The sequence below is a fragment of the Callospermophilus lateralis genome, chromosome 1, assembly GCF_048772815.1.
Source record: "Callospermophilus lateralis isolate mCalLat2 chromosome 1, mCalLat2.hap1, whole genome shotgun sequence".
Lineage (NCBI taxonomy): Eukaryota > Metazoa > Chordata > Mammalia > Rodentia > Sciuridae > Callospermophilus > Callospermophilus lateralis.
Window position 1 is genome coordinate 177,372,645 of NC_135305.1, and position 24,160 is coordinate 177,396,804.

Consider the following 24,160-nt stretch of genomic DNA (forward strand, 5'->3'; position numbering starts at 1 on the left):
TGGACTTCAGCCACTGGGGCCTGAGAGCAGAAGCAGAGCCAGCCGAGCCAGCCAGCCATACTCCACAGGAGCGGGCCAGAGCCTGTCCACCCAGTCCTGCCACTCCTCAGCAGGAGGAATGGTGTGCAAAGCCTGAGCGGAAATGGCTAGATCTCATAGATGAGCTACACTGAGCTCCCTGCGAGGGTTTCCCCTGGTGCTGCCAGGCTGTACCCTATTCTCCCCCAGCGGGTTCACTCTGGAGCCGTGTGGGGCTTTTCAGCTTCCTGATGTTTTCAAAGCTAAAGCCATTCACACTTAGTCGTCACATGTGAGGTCTGGGAAACGTGGTTGGGCGAGGTCCCCATGGCACATCATGCAGTTAGCACTAGAGTGGCTTTTTCTGCCACCTCTCCCCCTCAGCAAAGCCATGACATGTTGATGCCACCTTGTATCTTGTACAGGTCCTGATATCTGAAGGCTTAGGACGCTACGCAAGAGATCCAAAATTTGTGTCGGCTACAAAACATGAAATCGCCGATGCTTGTGACTTAACCATTGATGAGATGGAAAGTGCAGCCAGCACCCTGCTCAATGGGAACGTGTGTCCTCGGGCCAACGGGGATCTGGGTCCTGCCTCACACCGGCAGGATTATGAGCTCCAGGACTTCGGTCCAGGCTATAGTGACGAAGAGCCAGACCCTGGACGAGATGAGGAAGACCTGGCAGATGAGATGATCTGCATTACCACCTTGTAGCCTCAGCAGGGGCAGAGCAGCTCCAGCCTTTGTGGGGGAAAAGTGCCTCGTAGTTAGAAAGTTTAGGCACTAGTTGGGGAGTAAATATTCAATTAGACTTTTGTACAAGTGATGTCATGCCTCAAGGAAGCCATAAACCTGGTAGGTACAGGTTCCAAGCAGCGAGCTCAGCAGTGCGCCATGCGCTGAGCCCAGCGGCAGAAGGCAGATCCGGCCCTCTTGCGAGGGCGGGTAAGGCTAGAGCAGTTCCTCCCGACCACCCAGGTGGGTGCTGCCAGGGGAGTCTCACCGTACCCAGGGTGCCCGAAGGAGCGGTGGGGAAGGTTAAAGGTGATGACGATCACCACACCTTGTCATTACCTCAGTCATCAGTCTAGCATATCAGACACTCACTGGGCCCAGCATATCCATTTTTATACCCCAAACACACTGCTTCCTGGTTCCTGTTTAGCTGTTCTGGAGGACAGTGTCAGAACCCCGCTACCAGCGATCATCATGAGAGGGGAGTGGGACCTCATAGACAAGGTTTTCTGCTATGTGACGCCAGTTTACATAAGAGAACGTCACTCGGATGGTCAGTTCCGACTGTCGTGCTTAAGGGCAACTGTAAACTGGAATAATAATGCACTCGCAACCAGGTAAACTTAGATACACTAGTTTGTTTAAAAATTATAGATTTACTGTATATGACTTGTAATATATTACAATTTGTATTTGTAAAGAGATGGTCTATATTTTGTAATTATTGTACCGTATTTGAACCTGCAGCAATATCCATGGGTCCTAACAATTATAGTTCCCCACTGAAATATAGAAATTACTAGTATTTTTACTTGGGCTATAGAAAGGTAGACAAAATAGAGCCAATTCTCACATATTCGGTGAAAATCCTTTGGGGGTAAAATTTTGAGTTCGAAAGAACTTGACACTACAGAAATTTTTCTAAAATATTTTGAGTCACTATAAACCTGTCTTTTACATAAGTATACAAGATGACTACTTGCAGTTTTTTTCTTTGGGCAAGAATTGTATGGTTTTGATAGGGTACTTTTATCCACCAGGGGTTGCAATTATCTGTTTGGTTTTACTTTAATAACCCTCTGATAAGTCTATTACAGAGTAGGTCAAGCTGGGCTACTCTGCCCCGGTGCAGGTGTAGGTTTATTGCCTCAGCTGCCCACATAGGCCATTTCTGCAACTCTGCTGCAGAAATAATTGCACAGGTGAAAGTAGTATGTCTGCTCCAGTGCCCCGTGGTGCTGGGGCGGGGGACATAGGAGCACTGTGGTGACCCTTAGGGTCAGAATGTCGGGGTCTGTACAGATCATGTTGTTGCCTTTTACAAAATGTTGCTGTGCTGTGTTCTCTTTGAGGGCTTTTATATGCAATTGAATGAGGGCTGAAGTTTTCATGAGAATGTACTCCGATTGTATGTCCTGGAAAAAGCCAGTTTGGGATCATTAGAACTGTCAAGGCTTCCTTTTCTGTTAACAGAATCACTCCGATGTCATCACGTGACCTTGGCAGGGATTCCCTGCAATCACAAAGACAGGTAGCAATTTTGGTTCAAATTTTTTTAACTAGTACGTAGACAAAACTGTCAGAATTTTTTTTTTTTTTTTTGTAAATAACACTTTGTTATAAAGACCTCACAAACCTCTTCGTAAGACATTCTTACTCCAGATCTGGGCAAAAACACTTCAAGGTTTGTAAATGACTATTTCCTGACAGAAAGCCTTTTTTATTAAAATGCAAACTGTTCTTCAGAATGAAACTGCGTAATAATTTCATTGTCTTCGGGAGCTCTCCTGGCCAGTGAGAGTTGCGGGGCAGGCGCTCTCGGGGCAGCTCTGCACACTGGTAGATTTTTCCTCGTCCTCAGCTCCTTCGATGCCCATGGTAACACCAGCCACAGAGAGTGCCACTTCTCCCAAAGGGCTACACCACTGTCAACATTATCTGGACTGTCTCCACTGGGTTTTGGTATTACTGTGGGGCTGCACATCATCAGGTCAAAATCACCTCCCAGGACTGCATGTTCTGGAACAGGTGACAAGTGTTTTCTGAAGTCAGTACTTAAATGCTGGCGTTGATAAAGGCTGCACCACTTCCTGGTATCTGTCTGCTTTAAGCCTGGTCCAACCTCTCATCTAATATTAAATTTCTCTTTTTAAGAAAAATCTGAAGTTGTAGAGCATGGTTTTTTTTCCCTTTGTTTTAGGAGAGTTTTAAGATTTAATTTCTCTACTTTCTGGACCCTCCCCCAAACGGTTTTGTATTCTCAGGAATAGTATATTTCTTTAACCTTGTGTAGAAATGGCGATTTTGATTCAACTGTAAATCAACAGTGAGAACCATCTTGTTCAGCTGGATTCCCGTTTGGCCAGGTGACAGGTCCCAGCTCTGGTGTGTTGCAGAATTGGGTGAAGGCCAGGAGGGGTGGGTTTGCGGGCACTGAAAGCCACTCACTGCAAACTGTGGCTCTGCCTGCCTGGGGCAATGGCAGCTTTGCTCACCCACTTTACTAGGGGACCCCACTCTTCAAAGAAGCCAGAGATGTTTATTTCACAGTCTAAAATGTCTATGCCACTTGCATTTTCCTACAGGTTTTTATTTATAGGGTGGACCATTTATTTGTAAAAACGGGCTAGCCACAGAGCTGATAGCAGGTGCGGAACACCAGCACCTGACCTACAACTTAAGGCCCAGCTGTGGCTTGTTGAAAGGTTCTTTCTTCCCTCCAGGGCCTGGGAGGGCAGTGCAGAAGGAGGAACAGGTTTGGGTGTTGGCTTCTGCTATCAGAATGGGGTGAGGAGGGTGGCTGGAGAATATCTGGACGCATGGATGAGAGGTATCTTTTTTTTCTGATTTTCAAGGGGGAAGAAACAAAAATGTGTCTCAGTGCTGATGTCATGTTAGTTTATAAGTGGAAATATGAAAACAATTTTTGGGCTGAGGGTTAGGGTTTGGCAGTGAAGAATCTATTTGAATTTATGGAAATCACTATCCTGCAGCCTGCAGTGGAAGCGGAAAGGCTGTGCGTTGGGGCTCCTGGCACTCACCATTTCTAGTCATGCTGGCTGAGGCTCCTGGCCCTTCCTCGATCTGTCCCTCCTATCAGTAATTCCTCCCATGGTGTGAGTTCGGTCATCTTCCACGAGGTGAGGCTCCTCAGAGCTCTGGCCATGGATGCCCTTCTGACTCTTTGAGCAAAGCAGTCTTCTGCTGTTAGGTATGATAAGCTTTTTGACAAGAGGCTCAGCCATCGAAGTTGGCCTGGTTCCCCACAAGTGAGCACTGTCCTGCCTACTTGGGCTCCCTCAGCCCTCTCTTCCTCATGGCAGTGGAATTTCCAGACAGCCTGTTGTTTGGATGTGGGCCAGTGCTGTGGCAGCAGCCACATCTGTTTGTCAGGGCTCATGTGAGGAACTCTTCAAGTCAACCTTGTGCCTGAACCCCAACAGCAGTTTCCTGGTTTGACTTCTGTGGGTTCTGGACACATGACACTTGCTGTCTTATCTCTTGAAATGTGTTTCCTTGTGCGATTATGTGGAAACCGCCTCACCATGTGAAAGGAGGAGAGGGGCCTGATGGGCTCTTATCACATGTCACTCTGCTTATCTCAAGATACAGCTGCTTTTGTCTCAGAGACTGAGACACCATGGGATGCAGAGATGGTAGAACTAAATGACTTGTCAGCTGCCCTATCTACGTCAGTAAATTCACAGTCAGGCCTGCGACCAAAATGTACCCTTCCCTGAATCAACACAACCTCTCTGACCAGAGGGTAACATGTGGCCTAGCTGCCATCTGAGTCCCCAGAGGATGGATGGCTGCTGAGGGGACCCCTCTAACTTTTGAAGAGAAATCTCTTAGCAGATCTAGAATTTTCTTTCTTGATCTTCTCTTGGAACAGAGAAAAAAATAACAGGTAAGATTAAACAAGAACTGCCTAAAGTTTTAAAAGGAATATGTATGATGGTTTCTTTCTGTCCACCTTTCTGGAAGGTTTTTCTGAGAAATGTTAAGTTGCAGTTATTGGGCCTCCAAGATCTGTGAGCTGCCTGGAACCCATGGGTTTCCCCCTCCTTATTCTGGGCCCAGCACTGCAGGTTTCCACATCACTTTTCTTCCCTCCTATCCATGGAAGATTTGCACGGTTTAACTAAAAGCATTTTGAATTGATTTTTCTTTTCATTCGCAAGCCTATGGGGATAAGGTGTTGCAGTTCAAAAATAAGTTACTAGAGTATATTAAATATCAAAGAGCTGTGGTAAATGCTCCTTGTAGCTATCCCCCTCCCTCCGAAAACTAAAATCTTCATCAACTACTGTTTCTTGTACTTAGCTGCTTTTCTATCACTCTCAGCACCATTCTGATCTGTTCCCATGAACGTCCAGAGAATAAGAATTTGCCCTGTCTCTGTACTGGAGCTCTGGGAAGCAGCCAGAGCTTTCCTGACAAAGAGGTGACCCAGTATGTGGGGTTGGCTCTAGGAGTCTGTGTTTCTTGGTAATAAGACCAAAGTGCCTTTCCCTCCTTGAATGAGGTCCAGAAAGCCTCTCATCGGGACTGGGTTTAATAAGAATCAGAACACTGCGGAGGTGGTCCTCCCTCTGACAGTAAAATCAGGATTAGGGAAAGACAAAAGTCAGATGGCAACTTTCCCTCTATTTGGGATCCTCGGGATTCGGTGCCAACCTGGGCCGAGCTAACTCCTATGACTTGCAGCCTTGGGTAAAGCTCAAGACACAGGATGATACCCTTCCTTGGGGGGCTCAGTGCAAGCTTACCACATCTGGGCAAACCACCCTGTCCTCTTAGGGGGAAGCCTGGAAGAAAGCATTCTGCTCAAGGCAGCAGGACCCCGCGTTGGAGAAGACCACATGGATACAGGACGAGAATGTGGCAGTTCACGTTCCCCTATCACCTCCGCTGTCCCTCCAGGAGGCAGGGTCCCAGGCTGCACAGTGGCCTTCTCCCAAAGGACTATATCAAAATGCTGGAGGAGAACAACTTGACATACTGACTAGAACTAGTCTCATTTCTTGAGACAGTATCCAGTTCTCAGCCACTGAGTAGGGCTACCTAGGTCCCAGTGTTCCAGGTGGCTTCTGGCAACATTTGGAGGAAGGGCTGGCTGATCGGTCCTGTCAGCGTGCTGGGGGCCTCTCTGGTCATCCTGAGGCAGTGGCTGTCTTAACGCTGGGTGTCCAAGGTCTTGGGCTTGTAGACAGGAACATCCCTGTCCCAGAGTGCAGGCTGCCCCTTAATGATGTCGGCTGCTTTTTCTGCAATCATGATTGTGGGGGCGTTCAGGTTGCCACTGACTATGCTGGGCATGATGGAGGCATCAACGACCCTGAGGTTTTCCACCCCCAGGACCCTGGTCTTTGGGTCCACCACGGCCATGGGATCGGAGGGCTGGCCCATCTTACAGGTGCATGAGGGGTGGTAGGCACTGTCAGCTTTTCTCCGCACAAAGGCATCTATCTCCTTATCGGACTGAACGTGGCTTCCTGGCTGGAGTTCTTCCCCCCGAAAGGGAGCCAGGGCTTCCTGTGCAAAAATTTCTCTGGACAACCTCACACACTGACGGAATTCTTTGATATCTGTTTCTGAAGAGAAGAGACAAAATGAGGCCCTTCCTCTTACCATGCTGGCCTCCCTGGAAAATTCCAGGTATGCAGAGGCTCAACCAGCCACAGGGGACAAAGTTCACAGACATGGAAGGAAGACCAAGTCACCAGGTGTGTATCACCTGCCCACAACCATCCTAGATGGGCAGCTTCTGGCCCAGAGTTGGCATGGGGGCTTTCACAGCCACATGGTAGCAGAGACAGGCTCTGTCCAACAGAGGCGCTCATTTTGGCAAATAGGCAGGCCTGGGATGGTGAGCTGCACACACACCGCCGGGTGTCCCTGCACCTCTCACCTGCCAAGTGAGGTGCTGGAGTTACTTCACCTGGCCCAGGACATTGTGCCTCCAAGCTTATGGCCTAGGGTGATTGATAGGGCAGGGACAAATAGGGATCCTATAAAGGCATTTATCCAGCCTAGGTCAAGGGGAGATACCAGCAGCTCCTGAATTACCTGTGGACAAGTAGTTGGGTTGGATTATTGGGTGGTCCTGGGGATTTTTACTTCTCAGTTTGAGCCAGCCCACACTTGGGCTCCGCATAGGCCCCACGTGTACCTAGGAGAGTTCAGAGGAGACAATGACATTGACCTCCCTCAACCCAACTCAGTAGCCTGCAGCAGTCCTTAGTTTCCTGTGGGGTAAGCCAGCATCAATTAAGAACTGGTACAGTCTGACACATGTCTGGCCTGCATCTCACCCTACCTCCAGGAATCCCTGTTCCCTCCCAGCTTTACACTCCTTGATACACAGCCTGTCTTGCCCATGGCTGGTGATGGGACCCCAGAGCCCCCTCCTCACACTGATCAACTCCTCCCTTCCAAACAAAGATTCTGGGCTGCCATTTTTCTCTCCCCATTGACACACTGAGCCACTGGAGGGCAAGGGTCTGAAAGCCCCATACTGGGGAGGAGGAATCTGCCTAGCAGTGGCTCCTGAGCTCACCTGGTAAGCCTCCTGCTTGGTGGGGACCCGGCCATGGTCAATCACTTGGGATGGCAGGAAATGGAACTGAATATCTGGGTGGGAGACCCCAGGCTGGCTGCGGATAAACCCACCCGTTTCCAGATGGGATGTGGCTCCGTACCCTGAGTATCAGAAGAGGATAAGGCAGGCAGAACAATTGTTCCTGGTACCTTCCCCCCATCCTCCTGGCCCTAAGCTCTATCCGTAGCTGCCGCAGGTGGGTTCACCCACACCACAGCTTTAAATATCAACCCTGTGCCTAATGGGGGCTTCAGCTGCCTGTGGCCCCCTCCCACCTGGTTCAGGGTATAGCAAAGGAGGGGGAAACAGTCTGAGCTGGGGAGGATTTCCAAGAAAGGTCCTCTGGTTGAGGCAGTGCCGATTCTGCAGCCCAGTACCAAGGTCTTCTCTCTGCCTTGTTCCACATGGTGGTCCATCCCCACCTGCCTATACGAAGGGCAGCACCTGAGCATTCTGCTTGAGTGGGCACTGTGCTAAGGGCTTTAAGCCCTCATACCAGTCTGTCAGGCAGGAGCTTAGGGCTCGGGTTCAGCCAGGGCCTAGTTCAGCTTCAAATGGAAACCTGAAGCCTAGAGTCCTTGCTTAGCTCCTCAGGAAGGAGAGCACAATGCCCACAGCCACCAAGGTCACAGAGGCACCTGCCTACCTGTGAATCTCCACAGCCATTCCAGTCCAATGCAGATCTTCCTCAAGGGCTTCTGGGCTGAGTGGAGGGTGATGGGGTGGGTGCAGGCCTGTTGGATGTATATCTCCAGGTGGTCCTGCAGGTTCTGGCCAACTCCTAGAACGGGAGGGAGTGGTTAGGGAAAATGGCTACCATGGAGGCTTAGCTGGCTTTGAACCCTGTCCCCCTTTCACTTATCTTCTAAGCCAGCTCCTGTCTGGCCCCTGTGTCTCAGTCACCCTTCCTGCAACTCCAGCCCTCTCTTGAAGCTGTCTGCCTTGTCCAAGTGGGAGGGGCTGGCTACGGATCCATGCCCAGGGTCAGGAATGTCCAGGTCAACCTGGAGACCCTTGGGCTCATGGGAAAGATGTGTCAGTTTCTGGAAGTAGTAAGGGGGGGGGCCTCACCAGGCAGGTGGCACACCACAGGGATACCCAGTCTCTTGAGGTCATCTGCATTCCCAATGCCTGAAAGCATGAGCAGCTGTGGAGAGTTGATGGCACCCCCGCTCAGGATCACCTCCTTGCTGGCATAAGCCTGGAAGAGGCAAAGAACCACCCAGTCATATCTCCTGAGAGCCAGCTATTCTCGCAGCTCACAGACCAGCACCCCACTCCAGAGCCACAAGAACATGGCCTTGGGATGTACTCATGTTGGGCATGAGGATGCTGCCGTCACCACCCTGGAGATCCTGCCCACAGGCCCAGGAATAAAGGGGGAGTGCACCGTGTCACCATTTGAAAGTAACCTGCATGTGCATTCAGGGTATGTTCAAATCATGGACCTAGCTCTAGAACATTCTGCAACAGTGGCCTTAAAAACAGAGGAGGCTGACAACCACAGCTTAGGATCAGAGTTGTGGAGGCTGGGTTCTATCTCAAGGGCTCTGATATAGCAACTAGTGTGCCCCAGTCCTTGGGTTCCGTCCCAAGTAGCAAAAAAATAAAGCAGACAGGGGCATTTAAATTAGGTGAATGAAAACAGTCACTCAAGTAGTAAAAGCATGCACGCATGGAGCCAAACCAACCTGGTAAGTGGAGAAAAGCACACTGCAGCAGCCCAGCATTCAATCTCATTTATGGGTTTTAAAACCTCTAGCATAAACCTGAGGTGGGCATGGCACACTGGTACCAGAGGATCTTCCTCCTCTCTACCAGCCACAGCCTCCCCATGAGGCAGAGGACAATCCATTTCTTCTGTCACTCATCAGAGGGACTAGAGCATGTGGCTGGGGAGGAGGGCATGACTTCTGCCCAGGCTGCCAGGTCACTGCACATTCCCTTCCTGTGCTCTGAGCTAACAGGGGCCCTGCTGTAGTTCACTCACCCGGTGGCTCTGGCCATTCTTGATGTATTCCACTCCCACAGCACGGCTGCCTTCAAACAGCACCCTGCTCACAAGCGTCTGGACTTCAGCCCTGAGGTTGGGGCGGTTCAGTGCCGGGTGCAGGTAGGCACAGGCTGCACTCCAGCGCTTGCCTGCAGGACAGAGCAAGATCAAAGTATAGCCCCTGTTCTTTCCCTGACACTTCTGGAAGGCTGGGGAAATGGTGAATATGTCCTGCCTCTGACTGTGCAAGGCCTGTCTTCAAAGTAAGGTTGAGCCCTGAAGCCCTGCCCAAGTCGACATCTACCCGAGCCCCCCTGGGCACAGGTGGAAAACCATCTTTTACCCTAACAGGATGACAGAGGAGTCAGGACCCTGAGGTGAGCCCTGGCTTTGCTTCTGTCCTACACGCCTCTGGGTCAGTATCCCAGTTTATGAAAGAGGGTGCCACCGAAGAGGGCCATGTGCTTCTGACTGCCTCTCTGCGCCTCAATTTCCTCTTCTAGAAAACTCTGAGCTCTTGGTCCAAGAAGCCCATTATCCCTTGTCCACACCACCAGGGCCAAAGTGATGCCATGTCTCTGGTATTGGGGTACATTCTGTAGCATCTGGGGGCCAATGTGTCACCTACTTTCCTCCAATACCATTTTACCACACTTACTGATCCCAATTAGGGCTAGAGGAAATGGGCCATGATAGAGTACAGTTTAGGATGTGTGGACAGCAGGGACCCACGCTACCTTTGTGGATGGTCATATCCATCCAGCCGAAGCCCTCCTGCTGGAAGCCATTCATGTCGTCGGTGAGCGGGTAGCCGGCCTGCTGTGCCGCCTGCAGGAATGCCAGGTGCAGCGGGTGGCCTGTCTTGCCTCTGGACACACGCAGTGGGCCATCGCCGCCACGGTACTGGCTGGCACCCAGCTCGTGGCCCTGTGCCCTGCGGAAGTAGGGCAGGCAGTGTTCATAGTCCCAGCCTTCAGCACCTTGGCTCTGCCAGCGGTCGTAGTCCTCAGCGTGCCCACGGATATAGACCATGGCATTGAGGGATGATGAGCCACCCCAGACGCGGCCACGTGGCCAGTACAGTGCACGCCTGTCCATGGCCGGCTGTGGTTCTGTGTGGTAGTACCAGTTATACTTGTCATCACACAGGTTGTCCACGAGGGCTGCGGGCATGTGGATCTTCCACAGGAGCCGCTTGCTCCCAGCCAGCACATCCTTGGGCCCTGCCTCCAGCAGCAGCACCCGCTCTTCAGGGTCCTCGGTGAGCCGATTGGCCAGCACACAGCCCGCGGAGCCCGCGCCCACCACCACGTAGCTGTGCTCATCCCCGATCTGCGAGCCAGCGCTAGTCCGGGCTCTGCTACCCAGTGGCCCTGGCTGCCCCAGGGTTGCCCTTGCCAGGACTCCCCGATGGCCCAAGCACCCTTGGCTCCGGCCTTGAAGGATACGCCACATATTTCAGCTCAAGTCTTCCTGTCCACGGAGGGGAATGGGATAATCCACTTTTCCTAGGACAAGAAAAGGGGCTTTAAGCATCCTAATCTGCGAGCATGTGCAAAAATCAGACCAAAGCTGGGGTGGCCATACTGGGACAGCAAAAGTCCACTGGAAAGTCACCAAGGGCCTGCTCTGCATTGGTTGGGGCCAGCAGTCACCCACAGTCACTTCTAAGGACAACTGAGAAGGAGCAAAAAATTCCATATCGAAGTATGCCAGCCAGGACCGACAAGGCTTGGGCAGCAGCAGAGGTGCCCTGGAAAGATTTTCCTGTGACATTGTGCATGAACCAGGAGGCTGAAAGTCTGTCTACTAGAAGGCAGAAGGAAGAGCTTTTCCAGGGTGGGAAAGCAAAGGCACCTACACTCGTTCACTGGAGACAGTTGCTGAACCCCTACCAGGTACCAGGCATGGTATTTTTCTCTAGTGATAGAGGAAAAAAAAAATCTGCTTCCAAAACTGATGTTCTGGATCCAGGGAGGAGAACAAGGCATAAGTAATGGAAGGAAGGGCCCCCAGACTGTGGAGCTCATAGCCTTTGACTTGAGGGACCACAGGAGCACCAGAGAGGTTTTAAGAAGGGGACAGGGTCAGAGAGACACTCTTAAAAGATCACTCTGTAGCATACTACTGGAATTTTGACAGTGAAACTGCAATAGTATTTGCAGGGTCTCTTCCACAACAATGTTAAACTCAAACCCAACATGCTCAGTAGAAAAGAATCAGAGTGTGCCCTCACAACCTCCAATAACAATACTGGAGAAAGCCCACCCATAAGGTACAGGCCCAATGTGTCTTCCCAATACAGACGTTGACCTAGTTACGAGAACTAGGAACCCCCAAGAAAATTCTGATAAGCTCTACCTTGAACCCTGAACCTCATAAATATAGCCTAGCACTAGAGGCAGGGTAAGAATACAGAGAAGACTCCTCCTTTCTCTTCTCTGTGCCAAGGCACAGGAGGAAGAAGGCAGGGGCTCCTCACAGTCCTGTCTGAAGCAGACACACTGAGAAGAGCCTCTAGGCCCCCTCAGAGGAGCACCCACCACTCAACTCCAAACTAACAACCTGATGGAATAAAAAGTAGGAAAACCATCCATCTCAGCCTCCACTGTCCTGAACATGTGAGGCTAGTATTCCATACAAAGTTTTTAAAAGATAAATGACTCCTTGTCAAGAGAGAAAACAGTCAGCAAAACCAAACCAAAGGATGACCCACTGAATATTACAACCATCAGACATTAAAAGAACCAAGATGAACATTATAAAAGATTAGTAAAAAGGGTGGGCAACATATTGAACAGAATTGAGCAAAACATTGGCAACTATACAGAAATTCAAGAAAAAATATAATACTGGAGATAAATAGTCAGTGAATCTGAAGGTACACAGAAGAGGGAAAGGGGGAGAGCAGAACAGCTGAAGCTTAAGGACAATATCAAACCATCTGAAGTATGTATAACTGGGATCCCAGAGGGGTAGAAGGAGAGGAAGGAAAACAAGGGGGGTTGCAGGTGTAGCTCAGTGGTAGAGTGCTTACCCAGCACCACAAAAGGGAGATAAAATATTTGAAAAATGATATACAGACAAATGGAAGAGAATAGAAAACAGAGACAAATCCACATAAACACAGTTATCTCATACTAGACAAAGGTGATTATTTATATATATATATATATATATAAATATATTTTATATATATATATATATATATATATATATATATATATATAAAATGAGGAAATATAGCCTTTCAACAAATGGTGCTGGGAGAACTGGAAATCCATACTTAATAAAATGAAATTAGACCCCTCTCTCTCACCCTGCACAAAACTCAACTTTAAGTGGATCAAGGATCTAGGCATTAGACCAGAGACCTGAGCCTACTAGAAGAAAACTATCTATCATATTGGCTTAGGAACCAACTTCCTCAATAAGACTCCTAAAGCACAAGAATTAAAGTCAAGAATCTATAAATGGGATAGTATAAAACTAAAAAGCTTTTTCACAGCAAAGGAAACAATCAAGAACATGAAGAGCAAGTCTACAGAATGGGAGAAAAATCTTTGCTACCTCCACCTCAGATACAGAATGAATCTGCAGGATATATTAAAAAAAAAAAACAACAATAAGTAAATAACCCAGTCAAAAATGGGCAAAAGGAATTGAACAGCCACTTCACAGAAGAAATACAAATGGGTCAATATATGAAAAATGTTCAAAATCTCTAGCAATTACAGAAATGCAAATTAAAACTACATTAAGATTCCATCTCGCTCCAGTCAGAATGGCAATTATCAAGAATACAAGTAACAATAAATGTTGGCGAGGATGTGGGAAGAAGTACACTCATAGTATTTCTGGTGGGATTACAAATTGTTGCAACCACTCTGGAAAGCAGTATAGAGATTCCTCAGAAAATTTGAAATGGAACCACAATTTGACCCAGTTACCCCATCCCTTGGTATATACCCAAAGGACTTATGAAATCAGTATACTACAGTGACACAGCCACATCAATGTTTATAGCAGCTCAATTCACAATAGCTAAGCTATGGAACCAACCTAGGTGTCCTTCAACAGACAAATGGATAATAAAATGTGGAATATACACACACACACACACACACACACATACATACATACACACACGCACACACATACATACACACACGCACACACATATACACACATAAATACACATACATACACATACATATGTATACACATACATGCACACACTGGAAAATTAGCCATTAAAAAAGAATGACTGCTTTATGACTTTTGCCAGTAAATGGATGGATCTGGAGACTATCATGCTAAGTGATATTTTCCAATCCCAAAAAACCAAAGGCAGAATGTTCTGATATGCGGATGCTAACACACAATGAAGAGGGAGAAGGAAGAATAGAGGTTCACTGGATTAGACAAAGGGAAGTGGGGATGAGAATAGGAAAGACAGTAGAATGAATTGGACATAACTTTCATATGTTCATAGGTGAATACATGACCTTTGAAACGCCACATTAGAATCCCATTCTTATGGTTATACATAATCAGAATAAGTTATACTCCATGTATGTATAACATGTCAAAGTACACTCTACTGTCATGTATATCTAACCAGAACAAATAAAGTATTTGAAGAAACTGATAAGACTTTTTCAAAATGAGTGCAAGACAAACATCAGAGATTCCAGAATCTTTAAGCATCCCAAGCAGGATTAACACAAAGAAAAAATGCCTCCGAAGACGTCAGAGTTGAACTGCTAAAACTCCAAAATAAAGAGAGAACCCATCAAAGTAGCCAGATGAAAACAGAGAACTTTATGTAAGAATGACAGCAAGCTTCTTGTCAGAAAACATGCAATCCAGAAGGCAATGGAACACTAGCCAAGGACTAAAAGAAAAAACAACTCCTCCCAACAAAACTCTAGCTTACTAAATTGAAAAATACACCTAAAAGATTCTGTGTACCCCCAGTGAATACATCTTTTAACATAAAGGAGATAATCTAGATCAAATGGCCAATTTCTTGAAAGGCAAACAAATATGCTTTGAATAAGACAATGTCTATTAAAGAAATGGAATCAATAGTTAACATTTCAACACAGAAAGTATCACACCCACAGGGGCTCTCAGGCGACTTCTACCAAACATTTAAGGGTAGACCAATTCTCCATCTTTCTTCGTAAGATAGTCATTCTGCTTTCATTTCCTAATTCATTCTACGAAGCCAGCATCACCCTACTACCAAAACCAGACAAAAATACAACTATAGACCAGTATCTCTCACAAACAAATTTAAAAACCCTCAACAAAATATACATAAAAAGAACTAAACATCATAGTCAAGTGGGGATTTGTCCTATGTACATAAGGCTGGCTCACTATTTGAAAAGCAATTAAAGTAACCCATGACACCAAGAGGCTAAAGAAGAAAATTCACATCATAACCATGGATGCAGAAAAAGCATCTGACAAAAATCAAACACTTGTTCATGAGAACAAAACCAATCAAAAAAAAAAAGCTCAGTGAAGTAGGAATGGGCAGGGAGCTTCAACATGATAAAGACTATCTACAAAAACCCCATAAATAAAACGAATATCATACTTTATTGCCATTATGATTTAGATGTGAGGTATCCCCCTTAAGGTCACATGTGAGACAATGCAACAAGGTTCAGAGGAGAAATGATTGGATTGTAAGGGTCTTAACCCAATCAGTCAGTGAATTGATCCCTGATGGGATTAACTGAAGTGGTAGGATGTGGCTGGAGGAGGTGGGAACTGGGGCGTAGCTGTGGGGTATATATTCTGTGTACACCACAAAAATACAGTCAGCTGGCCTTGGACAGCCAAGGCCCCACATATCAATTTAGATGTGGATCTTCTTCTTCCTTTACAGCAATTAATTCAAAATGGATCTCAGATCTAAATGTACAACATAAAATACAAAACATAAAACCCCTAGAAGATAACAGGAGAAAATCTAGATGTCCTTGGGTTTCACAAGGGCTTTTCAGATAGGACACCAAAGGCAAAATCCATTACAGAAAAACTGATAAACCCAACTTCTTAAAATAAAAATATTGTACTCGGCAGAGATACTGTCAAGAATTGAGAAGACAAGTCAACGACTGGACTAAAATATTTGCAGAATTCCTATGTGATAGAGAACTATTATCCAAAATATACAAATACATTTTTTTCTCAGGAGATATGGGAATTGAATGCAGGGGTGTTTTACCACTGAGCCACATTCCACATTCCCCAGCCTTTTAACAACAACCCTATTAAAAGCAGGCCAAAGACCTTGATAGATACCCCACTAAAGATGATATATAGGTGGCAAACAAGCATAAGAAAAGATGCTTTAACATCATATGTCATCAGGGAAATGAAAATTAAAACAAGAATGAAATACCACTAACACTGGGCGTGGTGACACATGCCCGTAATCCCAGAGACTCAGGGGGCCAAGATGGGAGCATCGCAAGTTCAAGGCCATCCTCAGCAACTTAGGGAGACCCCGTCTCAAAAAATAAAAAGGGCTAAGGATGTGGCTCAGTGGTTAAGCACGTGGGGGGTTCAGTCCCAAGTGCAAAAAAAAAAAAAGAAGAAAAAGAAAAGTAGTACCTCTACATACCTATTAGAATGGTCAAAATCTAGAACCCCAATGCCATCAACTTCTGGCAAATATATGCAGCAACAGAAATTCTCACTCATTGCTGGAGAAAATGCAAAATGTACTACCCACTTTGGAAGATAGCTTGGCGATTTCTTATAAAACTAAATATACTCTTCCCAAATAACCCAGCAATTGCATTCCTTGGTATTTACACACAGGAGCTGAACACACATTCACACACAAACCTACACATGGATGTTTACAGCAGCTTTATTAATAATTGTCCAAACTTGGAAGCAACCAGGGTGTCCTTCAGCAAGTGAATGGATAAACAAACTGGTGCATCCAGACAATGGGAAATTACTCACCGCTAAAAAGAAATGACCCCTGAAGTCATGAGAGGGCACAAAGAAAACTTAAATGCAGGTTACCTAAGTGAAAGAAGTCCATGTGAAAAGACAATCAGCAAATTACGCTGTATGATTCTGACAATACGACGTTCTAGCAAAGGCAAAACCATGGGGACAGTAAAAAGATGGGTGGTTGCTCATCTGTCACCTGTAATGAATGCACCATTCTGGACAGGAAAGGTGAAAATGGGGGAGGGATTATTCATGTGTGAGGGCTCTGTGGGAACTCTGTGTCTTCCTTTTGATTTTGCTGTGAAACTGCTCTAAAAAATTTAACTTTTCTAAAAACTGTAATAAAGAGTCTGACCCCATTTTTGATGTCTGACCACTGACAGCTCCCACACCTATGTACCCCCCCAATTCTCGCCTGGCATTCCTGCCCCATGTATGAGTGTGGAAGTTCAAATTACCCCATTCCTTCTGCATACAGGTGTCTTTACCTTGGCCCCACACCGTGGCCACCATAGAATCCAGGAACACTTGCTCCTCCCTCTGATCAAGCCATCTGCGCTGGCCTGGGTGCCTGTACTGCTCGCCTCATGAAGCCCACTGTGTGAGCATGAACCTCCTCACATCCTTTTGCTGTATGCGTGTGGCATCATCAGAATCAACAGCAAACCACTTTTGGTTGGTGGGAGATTGATCCCTCCCTCCATGAACAACCAAAGAGACAAAACACACTTAGAAGAGCATCCAGAAATACGAAACAATTAGAAGTAAATTTAACAAAATTGGTGCAAGACCTATACACAGAAAACTGCAAAACACTGAGAAAAATTAAAGATGACTTAAATAAACAGAATGAGATCCCACGAATGGGAAGACCCAATATTGTTATTATGTCAATTAGACCCAATACAATGCTAATCAAATCTTAGTAGGGTGTGTGTGTGTATGTGTGTGTGTGTGTGTGTGTGTAACCTGACATGCTGATTTCAAAAGATATATGGACATCTGGGGGTTGTAGCTCAATGGTAGAGTGCTTGCTCAGCATGCATAAGGCCCTGGGTTCAATCCCCAGCATCAGTTTAAAAAAAAAAACACAACAACAAACAAAACAAAAAGATGTTTATGGAGAGACACAGCACATTGAAAAAGCTGCAGTTATATAGTTGTACAAAGAAATACCACACAGCAGGGAAGGATCCACAGCATCTCACGTCAACAGTGGATATCTAAAAATATACTCAGAATATAAAGAGGTTGTGGCCTGAATTGATGTAAGAAAATTTAAAGCATGAAATTAATATATGAACCACACATCAGAGCCCCAAAATATATAAAGCAAACACTGAGATGTTGAAAGGAGAAACAGACAGTTCTATAATAATAATGTTTCCAATACTCAGATTTCAATAATGATACCTCAAAAAGGAAATAGAAGATGTAAATAACACCATAAACCAATGGAACCTAACAGATAATTACAGAACATCCAAACCAACAACAGAATACACATTTTCCCTCAAGGGCGCAAGGAAGAATCTCCTAGAAGATTACATGTTAGGCAGTAAAACAAGTCTTAATAAATTTTAAAAGACAAATCAACCAAGAATCTTTTTAGATCACAGTGGAATGAAACTAGAAATCGAAAACAGAAGGAAAACAGGAAAATTCACAAACAAGTAGAAATTTTAAAAAGTTTTAAAGCAATTTATGAGTCAAAGAAGAAATCACAAAAATTAGAAACATGCCAAGACAAATGAAAAACACAAAATACCAAAACTTAAGATATACAATGGAAGCAGCACCGAGGGAAATTTATAGCTGTAATTGCATACATTAAAATAGAGAAAGATCTGAAATAAAAGCTTAACTTTATACTTCAAAGAAACAGAAAAAAAAAAAAACTAAACCAAAAGCTAGCAGCAGGAAGGAAATATAGATTAGAGATAAATAAAAGTAGAAAAACAATAAATAAAATCAATTAAGACAAAAGTCAGTTCTTCAGAAAACAACAAAATTGATAAACTTGTACTTAAGGAAGAAAAGACTAAGAAAAAAGACTTAAAGAGATTCACATCAGTAGTGCATTCAAAATCAGCAAACTCAGAAGTGACAGTATGAATATCACTACTGACTTTACAGACATAAAAAAGATTATAAGAGTATTATAATCAATAGTATACCAATAAATTGGATAATCTAGAAGAAACAGACTAATCTCCAGAAACAACCTACCAAAACTGAATCATGAAGAAACAGAATATCTGAAAAAACTTATAATCAGTAAGGAGATAGAATCAGTAACCAAAACCTCCCATCAAAGAAAAGCTCTGGACCAGATATCTTCATGGTGAACTCTACCAAACACTTAAAGAATTAACAAAAACCCCTATCTAACACTTCCAAAATATTGAAGAGGAGGGGAAACTTCCTAATTCTGAAGTCAGCAGTACTGAGCTATCAGGCAGACACTGCAAGAAAACTACAAGCTAAGCTCTCTTATGAAGAGTAAAGAGTCTCAACAAAACACTAGCAAATTAATTTCAGCAATATGTTAAAAGGATTCTACACCATGACCAAGTAGGTTTTGTTCCTAGAGTGCAAAGATGCTTCAACATACGAAAATTATTCCATGTAATACACATTAACTGAATGAAAGAAAAATCATGCGATAAAATTTAACACCCTTGAATAATTAAAACACCCAAAGAAGGAATAAGGAGAAACTTCCTCAATACAACAAAGGTCAGATATGGAAAAAACACACAGCTAACATCATACTCAATGGTGAAAGAGGGAAAGATTTTCCTCTAAGATTAGGAACCAGACAAGGATGCTTGTTTTTGCCATTTGTATTCAATATAATATTGCATACAGCAATTAAGGGGGGGAAGAAAGGGAAACCAAGTTGAAAAGAAAGATGTAAAATTGTATCTGTTTGCAGATGACATGATCTTCTATATAGAAAACAGAAAAATTATACACAGAAAACAAAATAAATTCATTAGAGCTATTAGAGAAGTTCAGCAAAGTTGTAGGATACAAAAATAAACACAAAAATTAATTAATTGCATTTCTCTATACTAACAATGAAAAATCTGAAAATAAATGCCATTTATAATAGCATCAAAAAGAAAAAAATATTAGGAATAGAGAATAAACTTAACCAAGGTGTTAAAAGACTTATGCATTGAAAACTACAAAATGTTGCTGAAAAATTTAAGGACAACATAAAAAAAGCAAGACATTCTATGATTGTGGACTGAAAGAGTTAATATGTTCATGATGACAATACAACCCAAGGTGACATGACACACAGATTTAACACAATTTCTATCAAAATTCCAGTAGCATTTTTTGCAGTAGAAAAGCTCATCCTAAATTTTTATGGAATCTCAAGAAACCCCCAACAGCAAAACAAACAAGGAAACCTTGAAATAGAAAAAGCTAAAGGATTCACAATTCCTGACTTCCCAAATTACCACAAAGCTACAGTAACCAAAACAGCATGCTAGCGGCATAAAGACAGACATTCAGACTAATGGAATAGAGAGCCAGAATTAAACCCTTGCATAGATGGTCAACTGATTGTTTTTTAATAGAACATGGATGTTTTAATACATTTCATATTGCAACAAAGACACTGAACACTTAAAAACAATTACATTGATAACAATAAAAATAACCAATTCCTCGGTGCTGAGGTTGTGGCTCAGTGGTAGAGCACTTGCCTAGCACATTCGAGGACCTGGGTTTGATCCTTTGATCCTTATTTATAAAAATAAAATAAAGGTATTGCAACTGAAAAATAAGTATATATTTTTTAAAAATAACCAATTCCACAGAACACTTGCAAATGCAAACTTTTTCCTCCAAAGAAACTTGTTTTCACACACCTAAGTAACAACTGACATTATCGTCTTCAGATTGCAAAATATGTCCAGAACTTTTGATTCTAAAGAAACTGATGTGCGGTGATTGAGAAAAAGAATGTTGCTTTGTCCAACAACAAATCTCTTATATTTTTATAACACACTTTTTTTTAGTGACCACGTGTTTTTCTTATTTATTAAATGAAAACCTAGACATGTCTGCACATAACAGTGTTCCTATTTCCAAACGCTATTTCAAATGAGAACACCTATGGCTGATCCTGACTTAATTGGGTTAATAGTTCACACATGTATGTGTGCCATATGCACACATACATGTGTGAACTACCCCCAGCCCCTTGAAAATAAGACCACTGTGGCCACAGCAGCAGTGGGGTAAGATCACGGTAGAAGATGACACAGTAGTTAACACTAAGTTACATCCTGCTCCTGATAACTCTGCTCAAGCACAATTAGGGTCGTCCACCCTCCTGATAATGAGTGAAGAGCCTTGTTTCTGGTGACAGAGACCGCCCCTCTAGCTACCAAGAAGTGAGCAGCTACTAGCAGTGAAGGTCACTGATTTGCATAGAACTAAATGCTCTTTATTGACATATGCTTTTAAAGGCTTTAAACCTTTTTCATCTGGCAAAGACCTGCATCTTAAATTTGATTTAGCTATCTATATACATTTTTCTTTGTTTCTAAGACATCTAATTAAAATCCATGAAACCCCAGGACACAGCCTGTGCTGCTCACTGCCAGTCAACTCTGTTGGTGCCTTTGTACACGCAGGTGCAAGAGGAGATGTGGCAATCATCTGGCTGTGAGGCAAAATTAGGCCACAGTAAGCATCTTGATGCAGTGCTCCATCAGGCAGAATGCACCCAGGACAGCATGAGCTGGAACTTAAAATCCTCATCAACCACAGTGATCAGACTTACTTCAATTCTCAAGAATACTGTGGTCAGATGTGTGATCAGAAAATGTTAGACTTTAAAAATAAAAAATTTTAGTTGGGAGCCGTGGTATATGCCTGGGATCCCAGTGGCTCAGGAGCCCAAGGAAGGAGGATCATGAGTTCAAAGCCAGCTCAGCAACTTAGAGAGGCCCTAAGTAAGTTAGCGAGACCTGTCTCTAAAGTATAAAAAGGGGCTGGGAATGTGGTACAGCACTAAAGTATCTTTCCATGGGGAAGGGAGAGTCTTTTCAACAAATGGTGTTGGGAAAACTAGAATGCCACAAGATAAAGCATGAAGTTGAACTCTTGCCTTTACCATATACAAACATTAACTCAAAAGAGATCAAATACCTAAAAGTAGATCTCAAATTATGGAAGCCAGGTGAAAAACAAAATAGAGAAACTCTTTTGGATTTGGTGCTGCTTTCCTGGATGTAAGATTGAAATTAGAGGGAAAAAAACCCCATACTTCCTCAAAGTTAAAAAACAATTAAAAAAAAGAAAAGAAAAAGAAAAAATAAACTGTACTTCCTCAAAGTTAAAAACTTGTGCATCAAGGGACACCATCAACAGTACACCTAATAGGAAAAAATATTTTCAAATCATATACATGCCTGATAAGGTACCAGATCCAGTATGCATACAATCCAACAACCACCACCAACCAACTCACATAGAAAAGGACTAGAATAGACCTTTCTCCAAAAATGATGCATAAATGATCAATGAACACATGATAAGATGTTCGGTGCCACCAGTCTCTGCAGAAATGTGAATCCAAACCACGATGGGACACCTCTTCACATCCATTTGTGTGGCTAAAAACAAAAGCAAAATGGAAAACAGAGGCTGGCAAGGGGGTGGAGGAACTAGAGCGCGGTAGCAGCCGGTGAGAAGTAAAACATAGCAGCCATTGTGGAAGACAAGTTAGCAGTTTCTCAAAAAATTAAACAGTATTACCACATGGTCCAGCAATTCCACTCCTATGTATATACCAAAGAACTGAAAGAGAAGCCTCAAACAGATACTTCTGCATCAATGTTTGTAGCAGTGTTCATCACAATGGCCAAAAAGTAGAAAGAACTAGACTCGTAACAGATGAGTGGATAGACAAGACGTGGCATATACACACAATGGAATATTATTCAGCCTTAAAAGAGAAGGCAGTTCTGATGCAAGCCACAGCATAGATGAAGCTTGAAAACCTGACGCTGGATGCCAAAGGGTTAATATGATAGGATTCCACTCACTTAAGGTGCCTAGCAAAAGCAAATTCAAAGACAGCAAATGGACTAGAGATTAGTAGGAGCTAGGGAAAGAGGCACAGGGAGATACTGTTTGATGGAAACAGTGCTTCTGTTTGGAGAGTGACAAAAACATTTTAGAGGGCTGGCAGTGTAGCTCGGTAGTAGAACACTTGCCTGGCACGTTGTGAGGTCCTGGGTATGATCCTCAGCACAGCAAACCCCACCACCACCAGATTTTTTTTTTAATTGGAAATGGATATGGGTATGCTAGTGTGACTATATTTAATGCTACTGAAGTATACTCTTAAAAATTATTAAAATGGTAAATTTTATGTTACATATGTTTTACCAAACAAACAAACAACAACAACAACAAAAACTCTCCAAAGCATGGAATTCAATCCTGGATATTGTTAAGTGCCTCCATATTATGAGAGAGAAAAGCACTGAGGCTGGAGGACAGTAGTTTCTGGAGTAGGGAGATGTACCCAGGGGCTTCCACTTGCACCTGTTACACAGGTGACATCTGTATCTCAATCTAGGTGACAGGCACAGAGGTCTGAAATGGGGTAATAATCAAAGTTGACAAGATTAAGAGCAACATGGGCAGCTTCCCCAGGAGGCACTGAGCCAACTGTGGAGAAGTGAAGACAGACCCTTCCCTGTGGGGCGGGGGTGGCAGCAGTCATTTTCTCTCTTTTGCCGCTGGCATTCCAGGACCCCACCTCCTGTCACAGCTCTGCCTCCAACACCTTCCTAAATGCCACAGTCTCCAGTAGCCTCTAACATGAAGGGGAATTTTAATTGTTCTGAGAGTTTGGGGTCTGGCTTGGGACTAGCCACAGATCTCTCCGGTCCTTGGGCAGGGATGGGATGAGCCAGGTTGGGACTAAATTGGGGCATTTCTGTCTGTACTCCTGCTAGAGGAAATCCCCCCCTTAGGTGCCTCAGCCTCTCTGCTCAGAATAGCAGACTGGGATCTGCTAAAGGAAGGAGATGGGAGCCCCGGGGCCCTCGCTGGCTCTCACTTAACCTCCCTGAGATGCGTAGCACCTAGCCCCTGCCCACTCCCCTCCCCATACCAAGGCAGGGGCTGGGGTGAACCTTCCTTTTCTCCCCCAGCAGTGCTGGTACCCAGGCCTGGGAGAACTTCCTGCCCCTGAGACTTACCAAGCCCCTCAGAAGATTGGCCTTGGGCTGGGGGAAACAGGCACCTGTCACTCAGGCTCTACTCTCAGTGGATCTGCAGCCTGGGGCAAGGCTCATCACTGTAATGGGAATAAGGGGGCAGGGTAATGGGGCCAAAATGGAGGGCTGCTACCCAAAGGGAATTCTTGGAGGGCAAGGACCCCTGAACCCCCAGGACAGTGCCCTATCAGGCTCCCAGACTGGATGGATGAACATACTGGTGACCAAGGGTAGGAGCTACAGGGAAGTAACCCTTCCCACTTCCCAGAGCTGTCCAGACAGGGAAGGAACCCCCTGGCATTAACAGTATGGGAGATGGGTCGGAACAGGACCAGAGAGAGGAGGAAGGCAAGCATGTTCATCTAGGTTGGAGCAAAAGGAGGGGTTCTGTCTACAGTGGGCAGGATTAGAAGCATGTGGTGGAATCCAAGTCTTCCTTCTGACTCAGGACCTACCCTATTTTCTGGCACCAACTTTGGCTAAGCCTGGACTAGGGCTCTGGCCAAGAGGAGAGGATGCAACCTGGTTCACCCACCTTGCTTGAGGGAGAGAT

General features: G+C 44.7%; 2 protein-coding genes across 5 annotated transcripts in view; one reads left to right on the top strand and one right to left on the bottom strand.

Annotated features, from left to right (window-relative positions):
- Cacna1d (calcium voltage-gated channel subunit alpha1 D) overlaps positions 1 to 737 on the top strand; it is a 324,259-nt gene extending 323,522 nt beyond the window's left edge. For all 4 annotated transcript variants that reach the window (XM_076837232.1, XM_076837374.1, XM_076837154.1 and 1 more), the window contains one exon: positions 444 to 737. In XM_076837232.1, the coding sequence (XP_076693347.1) occupies positions 444 to 737 (294 nt within the window). The remainder of the gene's footprint in view (positions 1 to 443) is intronic.
- A 4,510-nt stretch (positions 738 to 5,247) lies between these two features.
- The window catches only part of Chdh (choline dehydrogenase), a 32,880-nt gene continuing 13,967 nt past the window's right edge, over positions 5,248 to 24,160 (bottom strand). Inside the window, exons 3-9 of the mRNA XM_076868224.1 lie at positions 10,093 to 10,863; positions 9,353 to 9,504; positions 8,434 to 8,563; positions 8,009 to 8,143; positions 7,321 to 7,463; positions 6,831 to 6,933; positions 5,248 to 6,355 (exon numbers count right to left, since the gene is read on the bottom strand). Of these exons, the coding sequence (XP_076724339.1) occupies positions 5,937 to 6,355; positions 6,831 to 6,933; positions 7,321 to 7,463; positions 8,009 to 8,143; positions 8,434 to 8,563; positions 9,353 to 9,504; positions 10,093 to 10,810 (1,800 nt within the window). The 5' untranslated portion in view covers positions 10,811 to 10,863 and the 3' untranslated portion in view covers positions 5,248 to 5,936. The remainder of the gene's footprint in view (positions 6,356 to 6,830; positions 6,934 to 7,320; positions 7,464 to 8,008; positions 8,144 to 8,433; positions 8,564 to 9,352; positions 9,505 to 10,092; positions 10,864 to 24,160) is intronic.